Source organism: Drosophila biarmipes, chromosome 2R (assembly GCF_025231255.1).
Source record: "Drosophila biarmipes strain raj3 chromosome 2R, RU_DBia_V1.1, whole genome shotgun sequence".
Taxonomy (NCBI): Eukaryota; Metazoa; Arthropoda; class Insecta; order Diptera; family Drosophilidae; genus Drosophila; species Drosophila biarmipes.
This window is the reverse complement of record NC_066615.1, coordinates 14460249-14474099: the sequence shown is the minus strand read 5'-3', so window position 1 is coordinate 14474099 and position 13851 is coordinate 14460249. Positions and strand designations below refer to the sequence as shown.

At 44.2% G+C, this 13851-nt stretch overlaps 1 protein-coding gene across 6 annotated transcripts in view; it reads right to left on the bottom strand.

Annotated features, from left to right (window-relative positions):
• Nucleotides 1-13851, bottom strand: part of LOC108036388 (protein Shroom) — a 46987-nt gene that overhangs the window by 948 nt on the left and 32188 nt on the right. For 5 of the 6 annotated variants that reach the window (XM_050888285.1, XM_050888287.1, XM_050888286.1 and 2 more), the window contains one exon: nucleotides 236-1700. In XM_050888285.1, coding sequence (XP_050744242.1) covers nucleotides 236-1700 — 1465 coding nt within the window. Of the gene's footprint in view, nucleotides 1-235; nucleotides 1701-8955; nucleotides 9165-13851 lie in introns of those variants that run through there. The other variant, XM_017112496.3, reaches the window with a different exon arrangement.

Genomic DNA, 13851 nt, shown 5'->3' with positions numbered 1-13851 from the left:
AAAAAATTGAGCACGCAAAAGCCAAGATAAAATGTTCTTAATTCAAGAATGCATCCTCTCATTTATTGGACACCAAATAATCTTGCTCTCTCTTTTCTTTTTCGCGACGAAGTGATTTTAACATAGAGATATAATTCTCCATTTTTTTTAGAGACGATGGTATATTCTTCTTGATATTGAGAACTTTAGCTTGAGTAGAGGTTTTTAGAATCATTTTTGATTTGAGTTTACGCACCATCTTTTGCTTGATTAAATTCGTTGGCTCCTCGCTCGGCTCGCCCAGCTGGAGCTCCACACTGACCACTCGGATCTCGGCGGACGAGGGGCTGGACTTCATCCGCATCAGCGTCGAGGTGCCCACATCCCGCTTGGCCAGGCGCAGGGGCACATCCGGATTGTACAGATTGCTCACGTACTGCGAGGTGGGCTTGCAGATCTTTGGTGTCAGGATGTCGGCGATCTTATCACCTGGCGGCAGGAGCTTCACCAGCTCCCGGCTCATCTGCTCGTAGTCCAGTTCGATGGGCTGTCGCTGGCGTGGCTGCAGGGTGGTCCTGGTCGGATGCTCCTCGCGAGCCGCTTCGAGGTCCGTGTCCCTGTCCTCCAGTTCGTCCGTTTGGCAGGCCATGTCCGTGGTGCTGGGCTTGGGGTTGACCATCAGGACCAGTTCGCTGCGCTGCATCAGCTGCAGTTCCTTGATCTCGGGCTCGGGAGACCCAATCTTCTCTGCCTCCTCCTCGTCGTCTTCCAGAGGCGGCGGGCTGGGCGGCAGCGGTGGCGTCATCAGTGGTTCATTCACAAAACTGGCAGTAGGACTGGTTATCAGGGAACTGGGACTGGTGAAGCCACCTAGTAGACCCGTTTCACAGAGATGCGCCGACATGAGCTGCGACTGCAGCTGGGTGATCTTCTCGATGTTCTCCCGCAGAGAATCTTGGCGGTTCATCGCGGGCTTGGGTGGTGTGGTCGGAGGCATCTGGTTCGTGTTCAGGGTGGTGCTGATCACCTCGGCGCGGAAGAGGTGCGCCTCGGGCTTAGGAACCGGTGTCGCTATGGGATTAATGGTGCACTCCAGGGAGCTGGTGCTCAGGCTGCAGTCCGAGTGCGATGAGGCCGGCGAGAGGCGTGGCGGCGTGGGCGTTGGCGTCAGTGTGGGCGTGGCAGTGGGCAGCACCTCCTCCAGCGTCGTCTCCAGGTCGTGGGCGGCCTGCTTGAGATCCACGTGGGACTGGGACATGAGTGGCATGGTCACCGCACTGGTGTGCTTCACATCGTACGACTGAGATCTGGTGTATTGCTGCGGGGTCACGGCCTTGGGGCTCTTGCCGTATCCGTGGCCCAGAGCCGGAGTGGAGTACCGCTGCCCACTGGCGTAGTAGGGGGGCGTGGCACCACCACCCCCTGGGCTGTTGCCGGCCAGATTGTTGTTGGAGCCATAGCGCAGGGTCACATTGGCATCGCCATTCGGGGAGCCTGGCTGCAGTTTTCCCGGCTGCTGCTGGAGCTTAACGCCCAGCGGCAGGACATCCGGCAGATTGTTGGGCAACTTGCCGCAGCTCGTCACGCCGTAGCTGGGCTTCGTGTGGGCCACCAGGTCCTCGTTGGAGGTCAGGGTGAGCTTGTAGATGCCATGGTCGGGATCTGTGTTGTTCAGCTTCTCCAGGCTCTGGCGCGGCAAATACGAGGCCTTCGAATTCGATCTGTAGGGATGGAAAAATAAAAATGTTTTTAGATGATGTTGAATGAAAATAAAATTAAAGTAATTTTTGCTATAAAAGCTGTTCTAACTAACTAACAACTCCATTCACTCCATTAAAATACAATTTTAACAATCTCTGATCTAATCTTGGTAAAATATATTCCATATTTCTTAGTTGTTTGAGAAATCTAAGACAAAGTAAATTTACAATATTATTTTAAGATTGAATTCTGAAAAAGTTATACTATGACTATTTTTAATATATTCTTTGTTTCCCCAGTGATTTATTCATCTTGTGGGCGTTGCACTAAAGTAAACTTCAATAAGGTCTGGCTAGAGCGATTTAATGTCCCAAAATGTCAGCTCCCCGGGTTCAACCGTGGGGTCATCGGCAGCAGTCACCACGAGTTGGTAAAAACAACCGAAAAAACCAAAATATTTCCCGAATCGCACGTCTCATTAATGCAAATGGGCGCTTGTAATCTGGACAGATGCTAATTGAGTCCTCGACAGGCGCAGCCGGCTCAGAAAACCCGATGCAATCTTCATCTCCAAGCACCCACATATTGTAAATTATTGTAATATGATGGCGAAAGCGGCGACCGATGAAATTATTCTGTGCACGACGCGCGGAGACGACAGTTCGCCGTGTGTTAAGCTGATTTCCAAGACGCAGGTCACAAAAAGGCGGAATAAAAACGAAAGTGAAATGTTTACAGTGCAATTATAAAGAGTTTTATGTTTCAGAGTTTCAGCGTTTCAGCGTTTCAGAAAGGCAAAAGTCAGAGTCGTTTTAGTGTGCAGGGCGTATGACGGGCTGCGTCCGCTTCCCCTTGACAACTTTCAAAAGTGCTAAACTAATTTGTTATGTTTTTGTGTGCCTATCATCCCGCGGCTTTTATTGTAAACGTCTTTGTGGGGATTTTAGCGCAAGTCGTTCGGCTTGGCCACCCCCAGGTTGCCAAAATCTTTATTGTTTCTGCACTGCATGTGTGTGCTATGTAAGCCCACATGACGAGTGGTATATGGTGTTTTGCATCTGAAGAAAGCCGTCGAAGAAATGCTGTCGCATTTGCATAAATTAAGAGCAGAGTGAAAGAGACGAGGCTGGAGTCTGGCCTGGCTTACATCACAGAGCTAGACAAAACAGCTGTTGGATGGCACGGATGGCATGGAATGGATGTATCTCGGTGTGTATCTCTGCCCGGCTAGCATTTGCATAAGCCAGTCTTTTGTCTAGTTCCATCTCGACTCGAGACCCTCTTCCTCTTCACTTTCTTCGCCGCGAGAGAGAGCCATTTCGCCTTTCCTAATCACTTCCGTTCGCCTGTTGAGTAAGTCTCTCTCTGCGGTTTTCAGCTGCCAATTTGGCCAAGACAAAGGCAGGGAACGGTTGCATTAGCACAGATTTGCATATCGGGCCGATGACATCACAAGAGCTAATTGAAAGCAGGTCTAACATAAGCCCAGAACACACAGAACACTTGCAAATGAGCTAAGGAGGCAATTATCTCTTTCGTATCTCGCAGATACCATCTTGTAATCTTGCTTTACAGCATAGATAAGGCCTTGGCAAGGCGACCCTTGTAAGCCCAAGAGAATTCCTCTTTCAGGCAAATGATTTACCCGACATAAGCTTATTATCCAAACTCACACACCCTCCGAAAGGTAACAGCTTTATTATGATTCACTTCACAGATCAAAAGTAACTTTTTTGCCCGCTAATATTGTATAATTCCCAATAATACGCGGCGGGGCCGAAAGACAATGACAAAAAGGCGAAAGAAAGGGTCAAAAGAAATGTTCGGACACTGGGCCAAATACATTTCCATACAATTAACGCATATTTTATTTATATATTTGCCTATCCTACCCTCTGTTTGGCATTATTAAGCCGAGCGGGGCGTTCCATTTGGTTATGTGATGCAAATTATGAAAAAATTGATAAATCGCCCGGCCTTGCGCAACCGGCGGCAATGTGAGACAATGAAAACGGTGCGTCTATAGGGTCGATCGGGCGAAAATCGTTTGAAAATCGATTGAAAATTGGGTATTATCGCCCAGCCACCCGCCCGTGGTGCCATATATAAGATAATTGGTGGGTTCAGTGGCTTTTGGGTGGTGTTGCCGATCCAGGTCTTGGTCTTGGTCACTGGCCTTTTGCGTTGCGCGTTGCGCATTGCGTATGCAACTGCAACAGTTGCTGCGGCAACATAAGCAATAGATGTTGCTGCACTATAATTTTTGATCGGCAATATAACGAGCTGTTTGCCGACTAGTTTTCGTTGATAGTAAAAGTATTTTATTTAAATATGCCGACAACGACAGCGCTGGCGACGCATGGAAATCACGTTTTTAACATCTCGTCTTAACATTGAGCCGAAAAAAAGGCGAACAAATGTTGCTGCTGCTACTGCCGTTGTTGCAGCGCTCGTTGTTGAAAACATAAACATCTCACAAGCTCAGCTCGAAGCCCAAACCAAAACCAAAAACCGAAACCTGAAAACGGGTTTGTCGGCACCGCGGCGCACACATTTTCACTTGCCGCAAAATGACGTCAAGTCAACATCATACAAAGTACCACTATAATGGAAAAAAGTAAAACAAAACAGATGGCCATCAGCGCAGTTTAGCTTTCTTTGGGTCCGCGGGGAGGTCAGCACGGCGGCCAGAACAAATCGCACTTGAGAGTCGTCGTCGGCCTTTTCCCGGCATTCATCATTCCATCAAAGTATGCCATAAATTTCTCTTGGAAAACTGTACGAAAAAACAATGCAGCAGCAGCAGTAGCAACATCATCATCTTGCACATCCAAACAGTGATACAAGAAAAGAAAAGTTCTCTTTCACTGAAAATGTTAGCTAAGTGGGCATCTTTATCTGGGGGCGAGTGCAACAAAAAGACTTACTTCTAACCTTCTGGCGGAGAATCCCACAGTGGCGGCCAGAGATTTCCCCGCGCAACCTAAATCCGAATCGAAAAACTTTTCCTCTCGAGCAATTTCTGCCTGCTCATCTGTTCATCTGTGCATCTGCCTCGTGATCGGACTCCAATTGTCTGCCTCTCCGCTTGGCTTCTTGTTTTCTTTTCTAATGCCGCAGCTACTGTTGCTGCTGCTGGTGCTGCTGCTGCTGCTACTGTACCATAATTATGATCCATTAATTCTGGCAGCAACGCCAACAATGATGGCTTGTGCAATATTTTTAATGTAAAATCGATTTAATGGCGCTTTTCGCTCGCGGCCCTCGAGCACCAAAAATAGACAGCTTGGGAAATGCAGCAGGGCCATCAAATAGCGAAGAAACAGCGGCCCCAGATGCCTCCTGCTCTTGGCCCAGCCCCCGTTGAAAGTGTCGAAAGTGGTCGGCCGGCCTGTCCCATTGAATCCGATGGAACGGGGTAATTAACTTGTGAGCTAAACGGCCGCAGCTCATCATAATTACAGCTGAAAAGATGCCCGCAACCAGGGGGCAGAACACGGCAGCAACATCTGCAGCAGCAGCAGCAGCAGCAACACTTGTTGCAACCAGCACGGGAAACATGTGTGCGCACTGGACTGCGACAGCAGCAACAAGCTTGTAAATAATTCCAGCCCCTCCTCCCGCACCTTAAATAGTTACTTTTGATATTCGCCAAGTTGCGTTTGCATAAACAAATTATTCAGCCAAGTGCGGGCCTTTTGTCTGCGCGATGTTGATAGGGGATTGCAGAGGAAGTGGGAGATTGAATGGTGCACGGAGAGAAAAGCATTGGTACGACATATAAGATTTCCAAAATAATTATAATGTTAAACATATAAAAGGTCACAGGAACAGCAAAATTAAATGCCTCAAAAAGGTAATAAAGTGGGTTTAATGTTAAAAAAAATGTCTCTATGATTTGAAAACTTTAATTTTTAATATAGATGTGGAAATTTAAGTTTGAGAATTTCAAACAATATTTATGATTCTACTCAATAAATTGGTATGGGGATTTACGAAATGAATTTTTAGAAAATGCATCTCACAAATAAATGGGAATAGAAAAATCCTTATTAAAAGATACAATAATTTTTAAAACAAACATGAACATATTTATGTTAGTGGTATATGAGAAATGGTTTTTTAAGCGAAAATGGAGGGATCCTAAATTTAAGATCCTTAATTTTAGAAATTAGGAACATATTTATGCTATTTAATATTTATAGATAACTATTAAACCTATAAACCAAACTGGTAAGTGAGAAGTGGTATTTTTGAGCAAAATTGCTTCCTTAAGATATTCTCCCAGTGCAGAAAAAAGGCCCGCGGGGAGGTTCACTGCTAATATCCGCGACACATCTGCCAATGACATTTTCACTCTCAGCCCACTTGGCATATAAATTGTACACACAGCGGCCAACTTGTGTTTTGCCCTCGGGCGCATGCGCAACACGTCCGCCATGGCCGGATCAGCCGAAAGTTGGGGATCCGGCGGACCGGGCGGGGATCGCTACAAGACTTTGAGCCATTTGCGTTTTTTCTGTATTTTGTTTTAGATATTACACAAAAGCCGCTGGTCGTCGAATGCCAAAGTGTTGCGGCCATTGAAGGAACTGCCCTGAATACGGATTTCTCATTGTTTTTAGCCAACTAATTTCAGCGGACAGAGAGCGCAGATAATGGCCCAAAGAGCGAGGAGGCCAGCACACACACTCACTTGTTAGCCAAGATCCGGCGGCGGAGAAATGAAATGGAAAGAAAAGAAAAGAAAAGAAACGCGAGGAAAAGAAAAGCATGCGAGGCGGCTCTTAATTTCTTAATAACAGCAAATTTCCCAACGGACTACAAAAAGAGAGAGAGTGAGAAGGAATTCTGAAAATGCTCGGCGACGAAAAGCCGCAGAACTTCCTAGGTTACACCATAAAAGTTAGTAGGGCCCAGTCATTAGCTGCTAATTGTAAGCTTTATGAAGTGGAAAATTAGCCATGATGATACGAAATGATGTCACCTATGAAGAACTGCAGTTTCATAGGGAATTCGCGAGTGAGATCACCAGGAACTATGGCAGCAGATACCCGAAACGTGCCACAGATACAGATACTCGCACTTTAAGATACTCTTTTTTTTGGGGGGAACGAAAGTGAGAGATTGATGAATGGTCTTGCGCTTATGTTTCGGACCATTTAATTGCCTCGACAGCGAATGTGACCTTTAGCAGACCAACTTATATATAAACATAAAAACCTATAGCCATAATGATCGCAGATTGGCGAGAATAAACAATGATCTTCGCTGTCGTAAGGCAGAACAAAGGGAACAGAAATCAAGGTTAATCCAATGGAATCGAGCGCCAAACTCCGCGTAATTAATGCATTGGTGTAGCATAGTGAATTTGCATCAATCAGCAATTATTTATGCAAATTCTCTTTGGACTGTGTGAGAAGTCGGGGCGAAAAGTTCAGATATTCTCACGCTGCCGCTGCCGAACCGTTTCGGATTCGATTGATCATTGATCGATTTCTGATGGCAATATAGATAGCGCTCCATACACAAGAACTGCCCCTGCACTTTGGATCGTGTTTGGCATGTCACGCGCCTGTCAACCCAAAAAAGGCACCGAATAATTAAGTAAGCAAAGGGGTCTTAGAACGCTGCCCTCGCAAGGTTAGGCCTCAGAACTTGGCTCTTGATGAATGAGTGCAGAAAAACAATGACAGTTGTAGAATTTAACCGTATTCTCGCAAGGTCACTCCTACGAGGCTGCAAAAAAAGAGCAGAAAAACCATGACAACTCATCCGAGATATCTTGGGCCCGGCCCTTTTGTCTTTTTTTGAAGAGATCTTGAGCTTTGCCAAAAGTGTTCTTTGTTATTCTTGGCCAATTGCGCCGCAATCGGCTGGCCAAAGTTGAGGATTTGTGGAGCGGAACACCCAATTCACAGGCCCGATTCAATATCCATGCCATTCCAAGCCCCAACCCAAGTCCAAGCCCCCAAACCCAGCCCACGCCCACACGATCTCCAGTTGCCAGCTGCCAGTGGCCGGGTTATTTACAAAACCTTGGACGTGGCGATCTCGAGCGTTGCCCCATGGACTTTTGGATTTGTGAGCTGGTCGCTCGCTGGATGAGTGGCACTCCTAGCTTTTGCGACTGGGATAAGACAAAGCGAAATAAAATAAAATAGAGTTAAGTAAAGTACCTACAGAAACACATCCGCGTATTGTTTTGCCTTTTGGCCAAGAAAACCACCGCTGCAGTTAGGCGCTTTTGATAATTAACGGTTTATTGATTAAAGATCCACAACCTCATCGCGATGGTCTTCCCCCCAGTGATGATGCTATGCCGTGGCATGGCTCTCCGACGATGATAACGATAATGATGATGGTCTCGTGTGGCTTTGATGGGCGTTTTTTTGACTCGCCATCGTCATAAACATAATTCTCCGCCGACTCTTTTGGCAAAAGCGAAGCGTGAAATTGACATTCGCCCCCTGTGAAATGTTCAACGAACTCTGCTGCATAATAATAATAATCGAAAAATCCGCCCGGCCACTTGTTGCAACATTGCAGCAGCAATGCGGCTTTTGGGATGCCGCAGGACAGGAAGCATCCCCCGTCGCTTTTTGTCTTCGTTTTTATTTTTGGGCCGGGCCCCAAAATTGGTTGAGGGGAAAAGCAAAACTGAAAACTCAGAAATGAAGCCCCAAACACATTTGGCATTCATTTGGCGTCGATCGCGTGCAACAACGGTCGCTATACCGAGAGAAATTAGCTATAGAAAATGCATTTCACTAAAGTTTGTTAAAATATATTTAGAAAAATTTTAGAATTTAAAAAAATTTTTTTTTTTTTAATTTTCCTTTTATTTTTATATGTTGATTTTGTATACGCCTTTAATATTTAGTATCCTATCAACTAAACCATTTATTTCTGTGCACAACTCCAGTCTGGCCAACTACTGTGAATGCCAAGAGCAAATGAAAAACGCAATTATATGGCAAAATAAAAATAAAAATAAGACGAAAATAACGCAAAACGAGATCAAGATTTGACGGCACGGCGCCATGGATTGCGTTTTCAAGGTTGTTGTATGGGGATTGCATTGCCCAAGTTGGCGCTGCAATTAAAAGGCGTATATGGCCGAGGAAGCGGGCGAATCTCTTCACGCATTCCGCAGTCTGCTGTCCTGCTCCATCGCCTGACGTCAGAGCTTTTCCCCATTTAACTTATTTGCCGATTTCCAGCATTATATGCATAATAGGTTTTTGTCTAGACGGCTCTTGCCATTATTTTTACCGAAAGTTGAGCCATTGAAACCACTGAGCCATTGTCCGTGGCGAGTTCAGGAACCCGGTCGATGGGCAAGATCAAAACAATTGAGCACGCGGCACTTTGTATCTCGTATCTCGGGCCGAATCGTTTGGGGCACGAACAAATTGCCTGGCAAAATAAATCAAACAAACTGCCGAAAATAAAAGCGCGACAAGGCGATTCATTGAACAAAACAAAACTGAGGGCGGCCGGGCAAAATGCGAAAATTTACATTCGGCGTGACAAAGAGAGGGAGAATGAAAATCGGCTGGCGATAGGGAGAAGAAACGCCATAAAGTGATATGTGCCATCATCAAATTGAAAATAAACGCTAAATAAATACGCGCAAAAACGCGGGGCCCCTGGGGAATACTCAATACCCTTTGATGGATGATGCGCGCTTGATATGGAAGAAGATGGGCGAGACGGAATCATTATATCATAGATTGTTATATCATAGATACCAGCTAAGAGATAAGCATATCTCTGATACATGATAGATATTTTCAAAATATTGTCATAAGGAATATCCAATACCCTTTGATGAAAAAAGACTTGGGCAAGACGGAATCATTTTATTACAGATTATAATGTCATAGATATCAATATATCATAACATGAAAATATCAAGATCAAAAAATAATATCTTTGATGTATAATTAATAGTCTCAAAGATATTTTCATAAGAAATAAGAAACATTCAATCACCTTTGATAGATGAGTAGAGATTGATAAGGAAAGTAATGGAAAATATGGAATAATTACATCACAGAGAATTATATCACAAATATTATTTAAAAAAACAAAAAAAATTTATATCTACCATAGACGTTGCCCAGCTACAAGGAATCATTACCATTACCAGGTTATTTTAAGGGCAGAACAGCTCGAGCTGCTTTGACTTGGTTTTTATATAACCGAAGATACAATATCTAACAAATTACTTTTTTTGAGGAACTTCCAGCTCTCCCGTTTGATTTATCAGAGAGCCATTTACGACAGGGTATAGTTCGCTATCACAGCGATAAGGTAAGCTCTCTTTTTCATTAACCATGAGTCAGTAGGACAGGTCCTCACAGCGAACCTGTTGGCAAATAGCCAAAACCGAGGCCCAACGTTCTAGAACGCATTCCATTGAGAACTGGGAAAATGAGAGCGACGACGGGAGGCAGAGTTTTCGGCGACTAAAAATAAATGGCATAATTCGGCTAAACAATTTATTTGGCAACGATGACATGCGATGAAGATGAGATGGGATGGCTTGGGATGGGATGAGTTGCTGCTCAGGAGGCGGGGGCTCCCGATGGGGGGAACATGTGGCGAAGTTGACATCGGCGCCGTCCCATTTACACAGATTTTCCACCAGTCGCCAGGCGACGGGAGCTGCAACTGATTAGCCAACAAATTAGATGCCAGCCTGACATATTGGCTCTTATTTAATGTGGCTGCTCTGATTTATTCAGTGCGGCTGACCCAAAATGTGTATGTGTTCTTACAGAAAAATGTATCTGTAAAATACTTATATATCTCCGAGGAATGCAGATTGTCTTGGGGCGTTTGCTTTTCCTTATTTATGATGCGGTGTGTGCGAGAGGAATTGAAATTTGTACGCTGGCTTTGCATTTCATTTGCTTAAATTGCAAATTGGCCTGTCGGGGAGCGGGAGCCCAGGGATTTGGCAGTTGGGAGCCGCTTGCAAGTTCGCCGAGCTGATTGAAAATTGTTTACCTTCTTTTCAGGCCCATCATCGTCATCGCGGGCTCCTATGGTTTTCTGGTTTTCCCTGAAGAACGTGATGCGAAGGCCGCAAAAGGCCGCCAAGAGTCTCAGGACCAGCGGATCGATGCATATTTGTGGTCTTTGTTGTCTTTGTTGCTGGCTGAATTCGTCATGTGGTCGAGCAGAACAGCACAAAAGCTTAGTTAACGCTTTTGTGGGGGGATCGATCGATGGGGGATCGCAGGGGATCGGAGCGGCTCCAGGGGGCTGGCTCGCTGCAATGACAGACTCTTGGCCTTGAGGCGGCGGCAAAATGGCCACGTACGAAAGCAAAATCCCCAACTTGCACGCATAATAATGACCCTGACTTATGGCCACGGCAATTTTCTGAGCCAGGGAGAATAGGGAATACATGTGTGGCTTTACGTATATAACCCTACCTGATTGCATTTCATTTGCCTCCGCTCATTTGCATTTGTGGGAATCAATCACGAAGTTGGCCAGCGCCTCAGACTTTGTCTAGACTGGCGGATTTACGAATTATGCAGCCCCACTTGCAAAAAATTCCCCACTCAAGAATAATTATTTTTATATCTTAGCGAAATGGGATTTTTAAATGTAGTTACAAAGCCCTAGCTAGTCGATTTTGCATTATTAACATGATATAAACTTTCCAAAGCTTGAAGTTGGCATTATCAAAGAATGAATATTTACGAAGATCAATCATGACTTAACTTATTTTTATTTTTTATTTAATCATCAATATCAGTATTATAAGATTTTAAGTACTTGGAGTTGGACATACTTTAAAAAAGCATTTAAGAATATTAAAATTATTTAGATAAGATTATTATCAATAATTAGTATATGCCTATTAATATGTGCGCATTATCAAAATAATACGATTTCATGTGTTATTAATTTTTTTTATTAGGTGTTAAGATAATAATATGATACTGTTTTGTACCTTAAATCTTCTAGTTTCTTGTAATTTTAAACCATTTAAAGTAATCTTAATGGCAAACACCTTGAGTAACGCATTGATCGCTATAATTTGGAGTTCCGCTAATAGCATGCAACCACTGTGACCCAGTTTTTCTCACTATATCCCCTGCAATGCCAAGTGCGAGTGATCAAACCCGTACATGTGATCATCTGCGCTATAAAACATGCAACTAGCAGTAATGATTGAGCACAAGGCAGACGACGACGTCTCTGGCTAGTTGACAATCAGTCAACGAACAGCTGACCATGGCCAGATATATAGATAGCCAGCCAGATAGCAGTCATAGAAATAAATATAGAAATAGCTGCACCGGGCGTCTTGCATTTCAATTGTGGCCCAGAGATGCGGCTTTCACGCAATTTGCTGCTCGACTGATCGAGATATACGTATTTATGAACCGATCAGCGTGCAGGGCATTGCCAAAAAAACTGAGATACTTTGGTCTGGTCGAAACGAAAGTGAAAGCATTTAATATGCATAGTGCACACGCATTTCTCCCCCATTTACTTGAGCTGATTTGATGTTTCTATATGTGTCAGGCACATTTCAATGAAACCGAACAATTTGAAAGTTTTCCCAGCCATGAGATTCCCAGGCTGCCCGAATGGGGCGATCGGCAATCACATTTTCGGTGTCAATTTGAGTTCTATCATAAAACGAAATTGCTTTTTAAGTTTTCAGACTCCGATCGTTATGATCGACGAAACAAATTGTGGGTGTCGCTAATTGAATTTCAGCTCAGCTCGCTTTTGGGGCCCATTTTAACGGCTCTTTGCGTCGCAGAACTGTCGCAAACGCGGTCCACACGTCGGCCCATAACAATCTTTCACAAATTTAAAGACCCATCGAGCGAGTTCTCATTGCGCAACCAGAAATTTATGCAGATTTTTATTCGGCGTACTCGGGGGACCCTTCTTCCTGGGCCCCCAGAATAAATGCAGGCACGTAATTTAGCCACGAAGTTCATTGACAGCGACAGTCATCGCCGCAAAGGCGACACGCCCGATTGCGTTGCGCTGCGGTTATCGACTTGGTCATTAGCTTTGGCAATAGCCAAGTTAACACTGAAATCGGGCCGAAAGGGGGGAGAGAAGTGGACTTCCCAGGGCCCCGCAACCTGGTCGAAATGGAAGGCGCAATAAGCCCAAGCCAGTGCACACGATAAGGAAAATGTTAGTTTACCTTGAAATTTCACAACCCAAATGTGAGATACAGGGGATTCACCAATATTTATAAGCTACAACAACATTCCTAAAAAAGTTCAATAAGGGATTAAATTAATCAAACGAAATATATTGTTCAGTTTGTATTTATAAAGGCCACCTAAAGTAATCTCATATGACATAGCTGAAACCAAAGTAGCAGTAAATCGTGGTCAGTATGCCCGATAAGATTCATTTAAGGAAGTAAAGAGGTACTTGACAATCTCAAACCATTTTAAATGGAAAACATAACTCCCAGATATATCTTAAAAATATTATGTAGCCATAATTAGTGTGCAATCAACGTCAAATTAAGGACTAAATAGCTTCAGAAAAATGTTAGTCAACCCACTTTGAATTTCAAAACCCTCAAAGCCAGTATAATTACAGTCCCCAATTAAGCAGATTAAGTCCCATAAAAATCACCCAAAATAAAGCGTGCTCTTGTCAAACTATTCCCACTTCTTGTCTTTTATGGCCCCCGCCAAATAACCCAGCATATGCCTGAAATTGCATATTTCATGAGCATTTCATTGCCCAAAAAACCTTCCCAGGCCGATGAGAAATGGTTGCGTTTAAAACTACATATATATTGTATGTAAAAAATGTTAATTGCAATACATTTGTGCCAAGTTGCGGGCAAATACACAAAAACGAACAGAAAAAAACCAAATTAGGCAAACAATTTAAACATGCGCTTTGGGCCGGGAAACCCGGGCCAAGTGCTGCTCCGATTTTAATTTGGCTTTCTGACTGCTCTTTTTGTTTTGCTTTTTGGTTTTTTGGTTTTTGGTTTTTGCGCATGTTTTGATTTTTATCATCTGGGTGGGTTGGTAGCTTGGCTGCCCGACTGTCCAGTGGTTTTCATTTGCTCATGACGCGCGTGACCCACTAAATAAAAAGGTTTTTTCTTTTGTTTTTTGTGTCAAAGCAATTTTCGTGCCCGGCACAAGA